A 16,653-nucleotide genomic window follows, 5' to 3' on the forward strand; every position below is an offset into this window, starting at 1 on the left:
TTGGTTCTGACCATTTATTGGGGACTTCTGCTAAGTACTGACGGAGGGAAGGAAAAAAGGTTGGAGGCTTCTTCTCCTCCCCCCCATCCCTACAACCTTCAAGTCCCCAGATGCCCTGCTTTCTGGTGCAGATTGGGACCATCAGTGGCGACGGGGTCACTGGCTGATTCTGGGGAAGTAGGGGAGTAAGGAAGGGGCCCAGGCACAGAGCTGACACAGAGAATGCAGATGTCAGGATGTGCTCAGGAAAATAGGTCCCAGGCTTTCAGAGTCCCCTGAGCTCCAGGAAGCAGCCACAGCCCTGCGGACGGATGAGGGTGACTCCTCAGCTCGAAACAGGCCGGCTCGGGCGCCTGGGCTTCTGGGGCTGGTTGGGGCCGATGTACTGGAGAGGCACATGGGTGGGGGCCGTGATCCGCTCGGTGCCAAGGTAGGGCTGGAGGGCAGGGGGCACGAGGACCGAGCCATCCTGGGGACAGAGCGGGCCACAGGTTGCTGCCATGGCCCCAGGCCTCCACCCTCTGCCTCCCCCAGCTCGATCCTTCCAGCCCTCACCTCCTGCTGATTGCTCTCCAGGAGGGCGATGAGGAGGCGGGGGACGGCGCAGGCCGTGGCGTTCACCTGGGAGAGAGGCATGCCCGCGTCCACCTGACAGCCTCTGCTGGCCCGGGAGAGGCTGAGGTGGCACGTCCCTAGGAGGGCGGAGGCTCTGGGGAGAGTGGGAGGGGGTGCGGGTGCTTACCGTGTGGGCGAACTGCAGCTCCCCGGCCTCCTCCTGGAACATGATGTGAAGCCGGCGGCTCTGGAAGTCTGTGCAGTTGGACGCACTGGAGACCTGGGCGAGGGCACAGGGTGGGCTGAGGGGACCAGCTGGAAGTGGAGGGGTCCTATCCCCCCAGTCCCCACTGCACTGGAGGCTTACCTCACCAAAGCGGCCGCGGCCTGGCATCCAGGCCTCGATATCGAACTTGCGGTAGGCGGGAAGGCCCAATTCCTGGGTGGGCATGTCCAGGACGCTGCAGTAGAAGAGAAAGAAGGTCATGGTGAAGGTCAGCAGGTGAGAGGTAGAGGCACAAGGAGGTGGCAGCAGCTGTGGCAGTGGGCGTGGCGGAAGAGAAGTGGATGGAGAGGAGGGCGGGGAGGAGAGAGCAAGGGCTACTGGGATTGTAGTGGGTCCCCAGGCCAAAAGGTCACATCCCCGGGCCTCTCTGGAAGCCTGTGATGGCCAGGGTGGGGGTGGTGTGGGGCTGCCTGTAGGTCCTGCCTGAAAGGGAAGGGCTGTGCCCCCATCTCCACTCTGCCTGGGGTGCTGAGAAGCCGCATGGAGGGGCTGCAGGTGAGGCAGCACCCAGGATGGGAGCCACAAGAGAGAAGGGGTCTGGGCCCCCACACTGGGGTGCCCCATGCTGCTCAGGCCGCTGGCCCTGTCCTGTGGTCCTACACAGGATTTTACAGATAGACAGACCCTGTACATATTCCAGACATGGGGAAAAGGGGCAAGGGGAGGGGTGAGGTGAGGCTGTTCATGATTAGGGAGCACCTAGCCAGCCCGTCCCTCCTCCCATGCCCCCACCCCACCCCGCACCGGAAGTGCAGGCCCAGCTCCGTCAGGATCTCCATCTGCAGGGACAGGAACTCCTCCAGCAGCCGCGAGCTCTGCTCCAGCCCAGGGCCTGTCACCCCAAACATCTCCACCTGGGGCAGTGCAGCGGGCACAGGAGTCAGGAGGCCCAGGGTCCCTGGAGTGGCCCTCCTCCCGGTCCTGGCCACACTGACCTTGGTGAAGTGGTGTACTCGATACAGTCCCCGTGGCTCCTTCCCTGTGTCTGTCTCGGCCCGGTAGCAGGTACTAGAACAAACCATCCTGGGGGGGAGCAGGGGAGGTGGAGTCAGGGAGGGGAGAGGGAATGTCACAGGTGGGGACAAGATCTAAAGGAACTGAGTATCACCTGATGGGCAGGTCCCTGAAGGCCACGGAGTGGTCCATGAAGTAGCCTGGGAGGAAAGGGGAACATGATGGGTCAGCCAGGGGCAACTGCTCATCCACAGGAAACCTCTGTGAGACTGAGAAAAGGGGTCCCCTCTGGTGGACACAACCTCATGGCGGGGCACATGGCTGGATCCTCACTGCACTGTTGTACAGTCAACAACCTACACAACTGTACATGTTGAGCCTGGGGTCACTGAGACATCCTCAGCAGAGAGCCATCACCCCTAGGGTGCTCCTTGGTGTCTCCCTACAATCCCTGTTGCTCTGAGGATGCTGCATGTAACCTCACCCCTGTTGTTGCCTCCCAGCAGGTGCTTACCAGCCAGTCCCACCTCTGCTGTCCCAGCCAGGTTGAGGTCTTCAAAGCGGGAGGGGTCAATGTTGTAAATCTGGGATGGGTTGGCATTTGGTGTCATCCCACAGCCTTCCTGGGGAAGAGGCCAAGCCACAGAGGTCAGAGGACCTCCAGCTCCATTTTGTAGTCACAACCGCTGCTCCTCCCCAGGAAGCTTCTAGAATTGCTCTGGCCTCCCTGTTCTGGCCTGACATCCTCAACCCAGTCCCAGGGCGGCCTCTGTGGGGGAGATGGGCCCAGAACAGGGCACACAGCTGAGCATGGGGAGCACTCACAAACACAGCTCCTCGGAGAAGGTCTGGCACCGTCATGGGAGTGAAGCCCTGTGAAGAGGAAGGGGGTGGGGTGAGGGGCACAGCCAGGACCCCCACCCGGGCCCAAGCTCAGACTGGAAGAAGTGGCACTGCAGAGTGGGCCAATGGCTCCCGCCTGTCCTTCCAAAGCCCAGCCCACCTCCAAGGAAACTGAGGAAGGCCTGAGCGGTGGGCTTGGCGCTGGTGTCCCTGTCACTGGGCCCTCTCTGCTGGGGCTTCACAGTTTCCTTGCTCAGTTCAGCCCACACAGGGTAGCGGGAGGTGTAGTGACAGCTTTCTGTGGCTCTCCAGTGCCCCTGGGAAATGTCCAAGTCCCTCACTGCCGCCCACACCCCATGCCTCCAGCCCCTGCCAACCCCTCCCAGTTCAGCAACACCACATTTCCCCGACACTCCCTTTATGCTACAGGCAGGCGGTGAGGTGGTGAACACAGGCTCTAGGGCCAGCCCCAGGCAGCAGCCCTGAGATCCTGGGCTAGTTACGCCCTCTCCAAGCCTTAATTTCTCCATCTCTGAAGTGGGGATAACAATGGCATCTACCTCCTACCCCTGCTCTAAGAACTAAATGTGTTAATTATATGTAAAGCTCTGTAAACAGCAGCTAGAGCAAAGGTGACCCCCCTGACCCACCTCCCCGCCTTGAGCCTCTCCGTCAGCGTCCACATCACCCCCTCCAGGCAACCCTCCCATTCCAGCCCATACCCGCTGGATGAGCTTGTTGAGTGTGAAGTTGACTAGGCTGTGCTGCAGGAGGGCTCCAGCCCCTCGGAGGTAGTAGGAGCGGTGGCCGGATACATGGGACAGGCGCCTGAGACAGATGGGCAGACAGGCGGGTGCATGTGGGCTGGGGCTGGTGGGAGACGAGGGCAGTTCTTCTGCACCCCCAGGGCAGAGGCCAGCTGCCAGGCGGGGGAATGGGCATCAAACATTCATGCCAAGTGAGGCCCTGGACACAGTGTTAAGCAGCTGCTGGGGCGTGGAGGGCTGGCTGGAGGGGCCGGTGGGCGGGACTCACTTCTGACGGATGATGTCGAGTTTTTCCGCGATTTCCAGGTGGCCCCGGGGTTGGAAGGAGAAAGCTGGATCAGGATGAAAAGCAGGGGGGTAAGGGTTGTGGGGAGAGACATGGAACAGGGACAGAGAGAGGATTAGAGAGACGCAGGAATGAGCAGCAGAAAGACAGATAGGCAGGGAGAGAAAGGGAACCGTGTGGCGGCAGAGACGGGACTAGCAAAGGGCGAGAGAGATGGAGAAACACAGGAAGCAGAGGTGGAAAAGGAGAGAGAGGGCAAAGGGAAGAAAACATTAGGAAGAAGCAAGGAAGAGGGAGGGGGGCAGAGAGCCAGAGCCAGACAGGAGTTGGGGAGGAAAACCAAGGGAATCAGGGGCCAATGCAGGGCAGGGACAGACTGCCATGGACACAGACAGGATGGGAGGCCGGAGGAGGGGCACACAGGTCCTCTAGGCCCCAGCTGCATCCCAGACCCTGCGGGTCCCACCCTAGACTGGGGTCCCCGGAGCCGGTGGGGTGCCCCACCTGGCTTGTCTCCGACCACGTGGAGCACTCGGGCCTGGCTCTCGTCCCCGATGGGCTGCAGAGACACAGCAGGAGTCACAGGGGAGGTGGTCTCAAGGGCCCCCGGGCCCCCTGAGCACCCAGCACAGTGCTCACCACGTCCGGGTGGGTCCGGTTGGGCAGCCTCAGTGCCCGCAGGAAGAAATCCTCCTCAAGCTGGGTCTCCTTGGGGTACAGGACCATGAGCAGCTTGCGGATCTCCCGGCCACGTGCCCGCAGGCTCTGATACTGGGGGTCCTGGGGACAGGGGCAGGTGGGGTTGGCCCAGAAAAGGGCAGGGGTCGCTCGAACCAGTCTGACCTTGAGCCTTGCTGGCAGAACCTCTGTGGAGGACACTCACTGTCCCTTTGGCCCCACATCCTGAATTTCCTTTTGGGAAATTCCCTCCCTTCACCTCACCACCATGTGGCCTGTCCAGAGGGTCATGACTCAGGCCTGGCCTTCCAGAACATTCCACGGCCTTGGCCACAGTGACTGGCTCAAAGACAGGCACATGACCCAAACCCCAGGACTATGGGTGTAACTCTCAGGGAAGTGGTCCTCTTTGTGCCCCACCCTGGCTCCCCTTTCTCTAAGGGGAAAAGGTTGGTCTGGGAATGAGAGGGAAGCAGAGCCAAATATGGAGCCAGGACCCGGAGCCAGTCTTTCGTCTTGTGAATCAGCACATTCACTTGGATCAATAGTCCTGTGTGTTGTCTCCGGTCACATGGCAGTAATCAGGACTCACGTGGCCCCTGCCCACTCCCACCAGGGACGGACATCACTCCCGTGTACTACCTGCTGCACTTGACCATTGTCCTGGTTTACCTGGTAGAAGAGAGATGGAGAGGGTGATTAGGTTCCTTAAGTTGGGGCTGGGAAAGGGAAAAATGGAGGGGCGAAAGGTCAAACAGGGCTGGGGGTGTGGGGTGGGGGTGGGGAAGGGGTTCTGAATTCCTTGCTTTGCGGGTGCCTGGCCGGACAGACCTTCCTCCACTCTGTGCCTCAATTTCTCTCTCAGTAAAGCCAGGAGGAAGCAAGATAACGGACAGTAATCACACCTGCACCTTCCACTGAGAGCTACCTCAGGCCTGTCTCCGCAGAGGGCTCTCACACCATCCTGTTTCTCCATAACCTACTCCGTGAAGTGGGCCTCACTGTGCTCCCCATTTCGTAAATGACAAAACTGTGACTTGGACAGGTAAAGTCTGTGGACTTGTGACCTTCTATGATCCGGAGCAGCGGAGGGGAAGCAGGCAGACCCGGGTCTGAACGTGGGGTGCCTCCCAGCTGCAGCTGCGTGTCCTTGGGAATATCCCGTCCCTTCTCCAAGCCTCGGTATTCCCATCTGGGAAATGGGCTCACAGGAGCTCCCCAGCAGGGCTGGCGCATGGCTTCCCTGAAAAGATGGGTTAGCACTCGCTGAATATTAACTGTGATCACTTTTGTCATCTGCACTGGCTGCCCACCTGGGACACATATAGCCTGGGGCCTAGCACTTCCGTACTGGGGTCATGGAGAGATGGAGCTAGTCTTGTGACTGGCCTTCGACTGGAGGGGTGGAAAGCAGCCTGCGGGCCTGGGTGCGAATCCTGCCTCCCCCACTTTCTGGCTATGACGCTGAGGCACATTTTTAACCTCCTGGGGCCCCGGTAAGTTGGGTTTGGACTGTTCCCGTCTCATGTGTTGTGAGGGCTGCACCCAGAAGGGTGTCTGGCCCACACTGACAGCTACGTAAATGTCTGCTGTTGACTTCGTGGTCACCTTCCCGCCCCCTGCGGCAGGTGCTATCAGCTGTCTAATCCACGACTGTTTGCTCTCCCTCCTCCCTTCCCGCAGACACCTGACTCAGTTCCCCCCCCCGCCGGCGGCCTGTGGTTGCGGGAATGCAGGCTGAGCCTGGGGGCTCCTTTTCCAGGAGTATTCCACTGCAGTAATTCCGTCCCTCCTGCTGATGACAGGGGTGGGTGTGGGGGTGTCTGGGCTCAGAAGGCATGAGGGGACTCTGCTGGGGGCTTCAGGAAAGGTCTCTCTGCTCTGGAGAAAGGGCAGGCGAGCCCCAGAAGTCCTGTTTTCTGCCTCGGACAGAGTCATGCAAAGAGATGTGGGTGGTACACCAGCCGCTGTGGACTGTGAGAGTGCGAACAGGTCGGATCAAGACAGTGAAGCTCCACCCACACAGGACCCGATACTCACCAGAAGGGCCCGGACTGCCTCAGCCACAGCCCCCTTCTCCTCCTCCAGACTCCGGATCTGCTCGCGAAGCTGCCTCAGCTCCTGCCAGGTGGCGATCTGGGGGTGGACACAGGAGGGGACGGCATGAAGTAGCCACCGTCTCCTGCCCCTTCTTGCTGGAGCCTCGGCCTCTGGCCACCTGGACCCCAGCAGCCAGTGCCCCCTCTATCCCTCCCGCACTAGACCTCACTGACGTGAAGCCCATGGCTGCCCAGAAAGAAGAGGCATCTCCCAGCCTCCCTCACAGCTGCGTGTGCTCCTGTGTCCCAGTTCAACCAGTGGACAGGAGGAGAAGTGGCAGTGGGACTCTGGGTCGTCTCCTTAGAGATAAGCCCCCATGTCGGACTTTCTGTCTCTCACTCCCCTTGGCCTGAATGACGGACTCTGAGGAGAGTCAAACTGGACAACATCCTCAGGGATGCGGAGCGAGAAGGTGAGGGCACCCAGGTGCCAAGGGGCAGGGACCCTGCCAGTGCTCACCTTGGAGTCTTGCAGAAGAGAGAGACAGCCACTGTCCTATGGGGCTGCTGCGCCAAGCCTGTCCCCCAAAACGGCAGGCTCAGCTCTCCTTCATGGGGACCCCTACTGCTGTACGGTCCCTCTGTGAGCCCACATTCCTAGGCAAACCCTCTCACCTCCCGGGCTGCAGTTCTCCCTTTGACTAAATGGCACAAACGAAGCCATCCTCCCTCTCGGGGGCTGAAAGCAGGAAGCGGAGGGCAAGCCACAAGGTGGCTCCCCCTGGATGTCTCCTGGACACTTCATGCTCACTCTGTGCAAGAGTGACTCGAGGACAAGCATCTCTCCCCCCAGATCTGCTCTTCCTCCTCAGGCACAGCCCCACAAACCCCCATCCCGCAACCCAGAGCCCTGAGCCCCCTACTGGATGCTACCAGGACCCTTCTGCCCCAGGAACATCCGTCAGGTCTGTCCTCCTCCCATCCCCCAACTCCTGCCCCCATCCAGAGCCTGTCCTCTCCTGCAAGGACCCCTGTGCCAGCCTCCCAGCCTGCAGGCTCTCCTCCTCCAGCCAGAGTTCTGACACAAACCCTCTCCCACCTGAGAGCACCCACAGCTCCCCAGGGCTCCTAGGAACAATTCACATGCCTTGTTACTGCCCAGAAAGCCATATGCCATATTCCTCTTCACACTTCATGCCCTAAAGACGTGTTTTTCAAGCTTTGGGATGTGATCCATTAGCAGCTTATAAATAATTTAGGATCTTTAAACCAGCTCTTTAAAAGATAGGGATGGGGACACCTGGGTGGCTCAGTCCATTAAACGTCTGACTTTGGCTCAGGTCATGTTCTCAGGGTCCTGGGATCCAGCCCTGTTCAGGCTCTGTGCTCACTGAGGAGTCTGCTTCTCTCTCCCCCTCTGCCCCTCCCGCAGTTTGTGCTCTCTCTCTCTCTCTAATGAAGAAATAAAATATTTACATAAAAGGCTATGGTAAACTATGCATAAAATTTGCCATTTTAACTATTTTAAAGTGTACAGTTCAGTGGCATTAAGTACCTTCACATGGTCGTGCAGCCTTCCCCACCATCCATCGCCAGAATTTTATCTTTCCAAATGGAAACTGTACACCCATTAAATAGTCTCTTCCCATTCCCAGCTCCTGGCAACCACCCTTCTATTTTCTGTCTTTATGAATCTAACTACTCTAGGCACCTTGTATGAATGGAATCATACAGTTCTGTCTTTTTTTTTTTTTAAGATTTTATTTATTTATTTGACAGAGAGAGATCACAAGTAGGCAGAGAGACAGGCAGAGAGAGAGAGGGGGAAGCAGGCTCCCTGCTGAGCAGAGAGCCCGACACGGGACTTGATCCCAGGACCCTAAGACCATGACCTGAGCCAAAGGCAAAGGCTTAACCCACTGAGCCAGGTGCCCCCAGTTCTGTCTTTTTGTGATAGCCTCATGTCACTTGGCATAAGGTCCTCAAGGTTCATTCATGTTGTAGGCTGCATCACAATTTCCTTCCCTTTTCAAGGCTGAATTGTATCCCACCGTCCATATATACCACATTTTATCTATTCACCCATCCACGGGCACTCAGGTTCCTTCCATCTTTTGGCTACTGTAAGTAATGCTGCTATGAAAATGGGTATTCAAATATCTGTTCAAGTCCCTGCTTTCGATTCTTTGAGGTACATACCCAGAAGCGGGATGGCTCGATCATATGGTAATTCCATGTTTGATTTTTTTGAGGAACCACCACCCTTCTTTTTTTTTCCTTTTAAAGATTTTATTTATTTATTTATTTGACAGAGAGAGAGAGAGAGAGAGAGACAGCGAGAGAGGGAACAGAAGCAGGGGAAGTTGGAGAGGGAGAAACAGGCCTCCCACTGAGCAAGGAGCCTGATGTGGGGCTCAATCCCACAACGCTGGGATCACGAACTGAACCAAAGGCAAAGGCTTAAGGCCTGAGCCACCCAGGTGCCCCACAGCAAGAGAGGGAACAGAAGCAGGGGGAGAGGGAGAGGAAGAAGCAGACTTCCCAGCCAGCAGGGAGCCTGATGCAGGGCTCGATCCCAGGACCCTGAGATCATGACCTGAGCCGAAGGCAGATGCTTAAGGACTGAGCCACCCAGGCACCCAACCACCACCCTTCTTAATTTTTCTGAGCCTTAGTTTTTCCTCTGATGAAATGGGGGCACCCACCTCACACCGTGGTTGTGAAACTGAAACGAGGCATGTATGCACACAGCACTTAGAACAGACCATCCTCAGCATCCAACAAGGTCTAGCAATATGGTGACTCTGGTTCTCGGTCCCTAGCATGTAGTATTATATTATTTACCAACTTATTCTCAACACCTGCGACATAGTAGATGCTCCTTAAATAACAGTTCAATAGAACCATTCATTCATTCGAGAACCCTATTTAACTGCCTGCTACTTGTCGGGCAGCGGCAGGATTCGATCTCTTACTCTCCAAAGCCAAACCCCTCCACCCTCGTCTGACTCACCTCCCTGTCCCCTAGTTTCTTCCCCCTCCCCCCATTTTCTTTTGTCATCTTAAGCCTGGCATGAGGTTGGAGTAAGTTCCTAAGCGCAGAGCAGGTACTCAGCACGCTTTATGGAACACATAATGGGTGTGTAGATAGTAGGGCCCTAGCACTCCGTGGATAACTGGCACACGTATGCCTGCCAAGCACATGTCGGCTAATAACTGGGGAAGGAACTAAAATTCCCGTAATAGGTCGCCCCCTGCTGGAGGTATCTTGCAAGCCCAGTTGGGTTCCGCAGCCAATGGCCCACGCAAGCGCACTCACGATCGCAGGCAGGTCTTCTGGCCGTAGCTCCCCCTTGCGGAGCTGCAGGGCGCGCGCAGCCTCTTCCGGGCATGCGCACATCGACTCCATGTCCAGCTGAGGGAGTGCACTGTAACCCTCGCGCGCGTGCTCGTACAGAAGATTCCGGTCTCGTCTCTCCGTGGCAAAAGTTCTCCTAGGGTTATGGCTGCAGACGCAACCTCTCCGGGGCCGAAGACCCCAACCAGCCACCAAAGACCCCAAACGCCGCGCCATGGACGCAGCCATCTTGGACGGGGGACAAGGAGTACGCACCCTTCGTCCCGCCCACTCCGCGTTTAGACCAATTGCAAAGCAGCCGCGCCTCTCGTGCCTCAAACACAGTCCGACTAGAAAAATTGACCGAGATTGACTGTGTCTTTGACCAATCGTTGTTTGTGTCCCGCCCCTCCAGTGCACGAGAGGCAGATCCAGCCAATCCCTGCCGGGATGACCTCCGGAAGTGGCTTGAAGAGGGTTCAGCGTGTCTGCGGACCCTGCTAGGGTCGGTGAAGTTGATATGAAATCCTCGGGTTCCCCAAATCTCCCTGGCCCTGTCCTCAGTTTCTTTTCTCCTCCTGTATGTCGGGGGTGGGGGAGGGAGGTTGCTAGGTGCCCGAGAGCCTACTCAGAGCGAAACTAAATTTACGGGGAGAATTTCTGTCCGCAGCGGGGATTGTAGTCAGACTATCAGAGGAAATTCCCTGGATTTAATCCGCAGGCTCTGAGGACGGGATGGGGAGAATTGGGGCCCTTCCCCGACTCCGGCCATTTTCCCCTTTTCCTTCCTGATTTTCTCATCCCCTAACACAGGGACCCTTCAGGCGGCGGGATGTTCTGGTCCGGCCTTCTCCGTGGCCTCAGCACGTCCCTAAATTATGGTAAGTTGGGGACTTGAGCTGCAGAGACGCCGCTGTACGAGGGTTATCCCCTCTGGGACTTGTGTGCCTCTGCCGCAGCCCTGGGGGGAATCGGGGTTTTAAGTTTGGGAGGCACGGATGCACGGTGGGTTTTAGCGGAGCTCGGGCTGCAAGGGCAAGAGGTGGGAAGTCGTTGCCTTGGGGGCGACTATGCATCGTCAGGTGGGTACCGGGAGTTTGGTTCAGTTTCTGATTTCTTCAGCAAATACTTAATAATCTTCCGTGGGTGAGACCTCCAGGCAAAGGGTTGATCTTAGTGTGCGCCAGACAAGGAGAGGGATGCTTTATTTGTTCTTATGGGCTCTGCAAACATAGGCTTCTCATGGCCAGACCCTTTGCGAAGTATCTCAGTCACTCACTCTGCAGATTTTATTAAGCATTTTCTGGTTGCCACTCACTAAGGATCCCGTGACAGGCTTGCGCTCTGCCAGGGAATTCTGGGCTAGCTTGACACGCATCTCTCACTGTAATCTCTTGTACACCATATCAAGGGGGAGGTGTGACTCTGGTGCCTGTGATGTGGTGAGGACCCTGAGGTACTGAGGCAGAGTCTTGCTCAAGGGCATACCAGTAGGAAGAGGCTTCTAGCAACGTCTCACCCCTTTGAGGATTCTGTGTAACTTGACATGTAAGGTAACATGGAAATGGATAGTAGAGCCAGGACCCACCCTGGATAGGGAGGGAGTGTAAAGTTTGGGTGTAAAAGGGCATCTGTGCTAGTGACAGGAAAGGGATGAACCTAGAGTCTTGAATTGGAAGCTCCAAGAGGGTATGTCCAGGGCCATCTCTGTCACCGTCGTGCCTCCATTATTGGGGCCAAGAGGTAGGTACTCGGTAAATGTTTGCTCAAGAGAAACTGGTTATGGTGGCATCTTCTTAACATCCTATCCGTGAGCAAATCTGTCAGTCTGCCTTGGAAATATATTCCCTCCCTGAACTGTCCTTCTTACTCCACTGCAGCCACACTGGTCCCCTTTCTATTGGGTGTGTCTGGGGACACCAGCTGGAGCATGATGAGCAAGGGGGCAAGTAGGGAGAGGAGGTCAGGGAAGTGATGGGGCAGAGCACCTGGGGCCTCATGGGCCACGGAAAAGACTTTGGCTTTTCCCTGAGTCAGATGGCACCGTAGGAGAGAGGGCTCTGAGCAAGAGGACTCTGAGCAGGGGAGGGGGGTACTGATCTGACCCCCGTGTCCACAGGGTCCTTCTGGCTGGATGTGGAGACCAGACTATAGGAGGGAGAAGGAGGGCTCAGTAGACGAGGCTGGACAGGACCAAAGGGATGCAGTGGAGCAGGGAGGAGAGGGTCTGTAACAGTTTGGGGGACGTCATCTGCTCATGGGGGTTAGAGGAGGGACACCTCCCCCGAACACCCCATTGGGTTGCTGTAGGGATGATGCGAGTTCACATAGGTACAGGGCATAGACCAGTCCATGACGTGGTGTGAATCTGTTCGCTTTTATTGTTTGCAAACAGCACTAAAGTCAGTGCCTTCCTTGCAGAATAAAAGGAGCTAATTCACATTAAATGTTTAAAACAGAACCTGACACGTAGGTGTTATTACTCTTATTTGTGACTACCCCCAGACGGAAACAAGTACATCCTGGGAAAGTGCTTGGAACTGTGCCTAGAACTCTTACCCATTTGCTGGGGTAACAGCCTCCCCTCCTGGTTGTGTGTCTCCAGGCCTAGCCCTGGCCACCCGGCCCATGGCCACCCTGAACCAGATGCACCGCCGAGGGCTTCCCAAGAGGCCGCCTCCACCTCTAGGCCCCACGGCTGGCCGGCCGCAGCTGAAGGGAGTGGTGTTGCGCACGTTCATCCGAAAGCCCAAGAAACCCAACTCAGCCAACCGCAAGTGCTGCCGCGTGCGGCTCAGCAGCGGCCGAGAGGCCGTGTGCTTCATCCCCGGGGAGGGCCACAGCTTGCAGGAGCACCATGTCGTGCTGGTACAGGGCGGCCGCACCCAGGACCTGCCCGGCGTGAAGCTGACTGTTGTGCGTGGCAAGTACGACTGTGGCCACGTGCAGAAGAAGAAGTGACTGGCGGGGCCGCAGCGGGCTGGGGTTCCCCCGGAACCAGAACCTTCCTCTCTGGGTGCCTGCGGTATCCTTGGGAAGCCCTTCCAGCTCTGGAAGTACCTGGTCCTGGGTGCAGATCCTGCCTTTGCCTCTTCCACCGGGAACACCGCTTGCCCACAGGGCTTCTGGATGGAGTTAGTAAACCCCCCCCCCCCCCGTCCACACACCCCCGTCAACACCCTTGCCTTCTGTTTGTAGAGCGTGGGCTCGGAGGACCTCTTCTGCTGGGACAGGGCCCTGTATTGCCATCTGCTGGGAAGGGGTGGCAATAAACACACAGACCGCCTCCCACTCCCCTGGTTGTGGTGTGCCCCTTCCTGTATTTGTCCTCTGCGTGGTATTAGCCACGAACATCCCCGATGGGCCTGTTTGCTCCAGAAAATAGCCCTCCTCACAATATCCCCCTTGTTGGGTTTGGTGAAGATGAAATCCGAGGCCCTAAGTGCAGAACACCTGCCAATGGCTACTCTGTGGGGGAGCTCTGGAGTCTGCTAGGCGGCTCTGAGGCCCTTTTCCCTTTCCCACAGGCCCAGGATCTGGGCAAGGACAGCCCGGCTGTCCGGCTTCCTCATCTGTGCTGGGGGGTGTTGGGAGGCTCAGAGGGGGTGTGCTGCTGGCCGCCTGGGAGCTGCTCCTCTCAGTTATTTTCAGACCCACACACACCTGGGTCTGAATCCCGACCCTCCCTCTTTGTTCTGCGACTTTGGATATATTTATTGAGCTAGTTGGTTGGCCGTGCCCAGCCAGGGAGAGAGCAGGAGACACTAGGGAGGCAGGCCCGAGTGCTTTCCCCTGTGGCACGCCTTGCTCTTGGAGCCTGAATGCAAGGGCGTGGAGAAAAGGAATCTGTTGGCCAGCAGGAGAGGAGCTTCCCATGAGGTAGGGACAGGAGGTGGGATAGGGGATGTGGTTTGCGGATCAGCAGGGACTTGGGAATTCTGATAGAAACGGCATCAGCCAGGCCCAAAAAGCAGGCCTGATGGGTGGTGCTGGAGCAGGTCACACAGGCCCCACAGCTGAGTCCCAGAGACTCTGAAGACTAAGGAAACGGTTCCCCTTTTGCCCCTGTTGGTGACCTCAGGGAGCAGACCTTAGGCGGGACAATCTGTCCTCAAGGACAGCTCTGCTCCCTGCCAGCTTACCCCACAAACATGTGGTCAAGAGTCACCATCCTGGGTGGTCAGTGACTTTCCCCCACGGTTACAAATCCTGGTTTGGCCTTTGTCTTGTGACTCAGTCTGCCAATTGACATCCACACGTGTAAGAAAACAATTTGCAAGCAAAGTAAACATCTCTGAGTTACTCTGGGGGTAACTTCTCCCACCCTGGGAAGCTGGGGAAGTGGTGAGCAGCCTGGTTGGATCCATGGTTTCTTGCACAGCACATGGGCACCATGCCGAAAGAGCAGTGAGAGCGGTTCCCTGGAGGGCTGCCGGGAAGGGGCCACATGGGACCCCCACTTGTCCATGGGCACCTGGCTCCCGGCCGGGCTCCCAAATCTCAAAACTGCCCTTGACTGATGATGCCCAGCAGACGGCAGTACTTTCTGGAAGGCTGGATCAGTTGGCTAGGACAGGCGGATCCTGACCCTGACACTGGAGTGGGTCACCAGGGCACCATAGTGCCCTACCCAGGAACGTGTGTCCCTCCCGTACTGCTCAAAAGACACGTAGCGGATGCCCTTGCCAAAGTTGGTGAAGACATGCGACACCTGCATGGGAAAAGAGAGTGGGAGGGTGAGGGCCTGTGGGCCCTTCCCTTCCTCCACCCCCTCAACAGGCACTCCCCAAGGACCAGTGAGGTACCAGGCCCTGCTCTAGGCACTGGGAATACAGCAGTGAGAAAAGCAGAAAGGCCCTGGCCAGGGGAAGCTGCTGCTCTAGCAGGGGATTCAGACACTGAAGACAGTTTGTGGGGGGTAAGGGGTAAGGGGGTGGGGTTGTACAGTAAGTGAACAAGGGCACCACTGAGGCAACATTTGAGCACAGACCTGAGTGCGGGGAGGAAGCCATGTGGGGATTGGGATGAAGAATGTTCCAAACAGAGGAAGTCTTAGGACCTCTGGGGGGCTCAGCTGGTAAAGCATCTGCCTTCAGCTTAGGTCATGATCCTGGGGTCCTGGGATGGAGCCCCATGTCAGGCTCTCTGCTTGGTAGGGAGCCTCCTTCCCCCTCAACCCCTCCCCCTGCTTGTGCTTGCTCTCTCTCTCTGACAAATAAATAAAATCTTTAAAAAACAAACAAAAACTTTCTCTCTTAAAAAAAAAAAAAAACAGAACAGAGAAGCGGGCCAGTGCAAAGGCCCTGAGGCAGAAGTGTGCCTGGAGCAGAGATGAGAACAGAAGGCAGTGTCTGGGAGGTAAAGGGCAGATGATGTGGGGCCTTGTGGGCCATGGAAGGACTTTGGCTTCTGGCTTTTCTTATCCTTTGCAACATTTTTTTTTTTAATTGAGATAATATTCACCTAAAAAATGCACCATTTAAAACTGTACAACTTCATGGTTTTTAGTATTTTCACAATGTCATGCAACTATGACCGACTCTCTAATTCTGGAACATTTCCATCACCCCAGAAAAAAGCCTCCATATCCATTAGCTGTCACTTCCAATTCTTCCCTCCCACTAGCCTTAACAACCACCCCTCTATCTGCTTTTTCTGTCTTTGCTGCTTCTGGACATTTCCCATAAATGCAGTCCTACAGTGTGTAGCCTTTTGTGCCTAGCCTCTTTTCACTTAGAATCCCATTGTCAGCGTTCATCCATGTTGGAACATGGATTCGCACTTCATCCCTTTTTATAGCTGCCTGATAAAACTTTGGCTTTTCCTCTGAGATGTAGCCCTAGGAGGGTTCCAAGCAAGGGAGACTTGTGATCTGACTCACTTTTCAATGGGATCTTTCTGGATGTGTGTTGGGTGGGGAGGGAGGGATAGAGAGAAGGAGATCAGGAGAAGAAACAAGAAAGCCACCTCAAAGGTTTGATTTTTTTTTTTTTTTTTTTTTTTTAAGAGATCACTCCCAAGCGGGAGGCAGGGAGGGCAGAGAGAGAGAGAGAATCATAAGCAGGCTCCAACAGCAGACTCCATCAGGAGCCTGACATCATGACCCAAGCTCAAATCGAGTCAGACACTTAACTGACGGAGCCCCACAAGTGCCCCACAAAGGTGACTTTGATAACAGGGGTGATGACTCACAGCACAGGCCCCCGTGTGCTTTAGTGGGACTTGAGGCCAGCACCTAAGTTTGTATGCCTCAGTTTCCTCGACTCTAGAATGGGGACAGAGGCAAGGACTTTGACTTACCACTGCATCCTAAGCCCTTAGGGCAGTGCCCAGCACACAGTGGGTGCTCCGCTAATGAAATGAATTAGCTGGTGAAATCTCTCGGAAGAGCACCCTGAGTGAAGTAAGGGCTCCGTGATTGTTAGTGGTTATTGTTAGAGACCTCCAGCCGTGAGGAGGGCTGAGAAGGGAATCCGAGCAGGTGGAAGGTGGGGTGTGTCTTTGCGCGGGTTGGGGCTGGTCTGGAAGACAGACTGGATGGACCCACCTGTCGGCAGCCTCTCTCCGTCCACTGAAGAACCGGGTTGGGTGAGGCCGAGAACTTGACCACTTCGTTTTCATACACATCCAGGAGGCGGACCCGGAGACGGTAGATGCAGCCACAGTTTTCTCGGGCACCCCACCTGCCAGGTAGTGGTGAGCCCTGATGCCCTCGCCACCCACCCGGTCATGGGGGTGGGAGGAGGAAGGCTGAGGGCCAAGCCTCCCTTACTTTGATGCGGGTCACACACCCCACACTGTGTATGGAGAAGTCAGGGCCTGGGAATTTGTGGGGAGGAGACTGGGTGCTCCTGGGGTGGCTTCTAGGGGCTTGGGCTTGGATGTGTGTGTATGGAGCGGGAGGAGTA

The 16,653-nt window shown here is 56.5% G+C and overlaps 3 protein-coding genes across 8 annotated transcripts in view; 1 reads left to right on the forward strand and 2 right to left on the reverse strand.

Moving 5' to 3' along the window:
- On the reverse strand, nucleotides 1-10,034 carry SARS2 (seryl-tRNA synthetase 2, mitochondrial). 2 transcript variants are annotated; one of them, XM_047709694.1, is made up of 16 exons: nucleotides 9,728-10,034; nucleotides 6,410-6,505; nucleotides 5,012-5,041; nucleotides 4,331-4,471; nucleotides 4,196-4,250; nucleotides 3,674-3,737; nucleotides 3,361-3,466; nucleotides 2,621-2,668; nucleotides 2,310-2,418; nucleotides 1,950-1,995; nucleotides 1,777-1,864; nucleotides 1,586-1,695; nucleotides 923-1,016; nucleotides 743-857; nucleotides 556-621; nucleotides 1-469 (listed from the first exon to the last, which is right to left on the reverse strand). In XM_047709694.1, exons 1-16 carry the CDS (start codon nucleotides 9,992-9,994, stop codon nucleotides 243-245), a joined length of 1,662 nt encoding a protein of 553 aa, XP_047565650.1. In that variant the 5' UTR covers nucleotides 9,995-10,034; the 3' UTR covers nucleotides 1-242. The 2 variants fall into 2 exon arrangements, with proteins under 2 accessions (XP_047565650.1, XP_047565652.1); XM_047709696.1 differs by having other exon boundaries at nucleotides 743-835; nucleotides 9,728-10,033.
- A 139-nt stretch (nucleotides 10,035-10,173) lies between these two features.
- On the forward strand, nucleotides 10,174-13,036 carry MRPS12 (mitochondrial ribosomal protein S12). 2 transcript variants are annotated; one of them, XM_047709713.1, is made up of 3 exons: nucleotides 10,174-10,250; nucleotides 10,559-10,626; nucleotides 12,351-13,036. In XM_047709713.1, exons 2-3 carry the CDS (start codon nucleotides 10,578-10,580, stop codon nucleotides 12,704-12,706), a joined length of 405 nt encoding a protein of 134 aa, XP_047565669.1. In that variant the 5' UTR covers nucleotides 10,174-10,250; nucleotides 10,559-10,577; the 3' UTR covers nucleotides 12,707-13,036. The 2 variants fall into 2 exon arrangements, with proteins under 2 accessions (XP_047565669.1, XP_047565670.1); XM_047709714.1 differs by having other exon boundaries at nucleotides 10,247-10,325.
- FBXO17 (F-box protein 17) overlaps nucleotides 12,104-16,653 on the reverse strand; it is a 29,101-nt gene continuing 24,551 nt past the window's right edge. For all 4 annotated transcript variants that reach the window (XM_047709697.1, XM_047709699.1, XM_047709698.1 and 1 more), the window contains 2 exons: nucleotides 16,293-16,428; nucleotides 12,104-14,456 (listed from right to left, as the gene is read on the reverse strand). In XM_047709697.1, the coding sequence (XP_047565653.1) occupies nucleotides 14,313-14,456; nucleotides 16,293-16,428 (280 nt within the window). In that variant the 3' untranslated portion in view covers nucleotides 12,104-14,312. The remainder of the gene's footprint in view (nucleotides 14,457-16,292; nucleotides 16,429-16,653) is intronic.

The sequence above is a fragment of the Lutra lutra genome, chromosome 17 (assembly GCF_902655055.1).
Source record: "Lutra lutra chromosome 17, mLutLut1.2, whole genome shotgun sequence".
NCBI lineage: Eukaryota > Metazoa > Chordata > Mammalia > Carnivora > Mustelidae > Lutra > Lutra lutra.

Bases quoted from the DNA above. Each gene is read 5' to 3' on its own strand.
- SARS2 (XM_047709694.1), bottom strand. From the start codon at position 9,994: ATGGCTGCGTCCATGGCGCGGCGTTTGGGGTCTTTGGTGGCTGGTTGG. The intron at 4,472-5,011 runs GTAGTACACGGG...CCCTGTCCCCAG, and splicing joins ACAATGGTCAAGTGCAGCAG to GACCCCCAGTATCAGAGCCT. The intron at 3,738-4,195 runs GTGGGGCACCCC...ATCCTGATCCAG, and splicing joins CGTGGTCGGAGACAAGCCAG to CTTTCTCCTTCCAACCCCGG.
- MRPS12 (XM_047709713.1), top strand. From the start codon at position 10,578: ATGTTCTGGTCCGGCCTTCTCCGTGGCCTCAGCACGTCCCTAAATTAT. The intron at 10,627-12,350 runs GTAAGTTGGGGA...GTGTGTCTCCAG, and splicing joins CAGCACGTCCCTAAATTATG to GCCTAGCCCTGGCCACCCGG.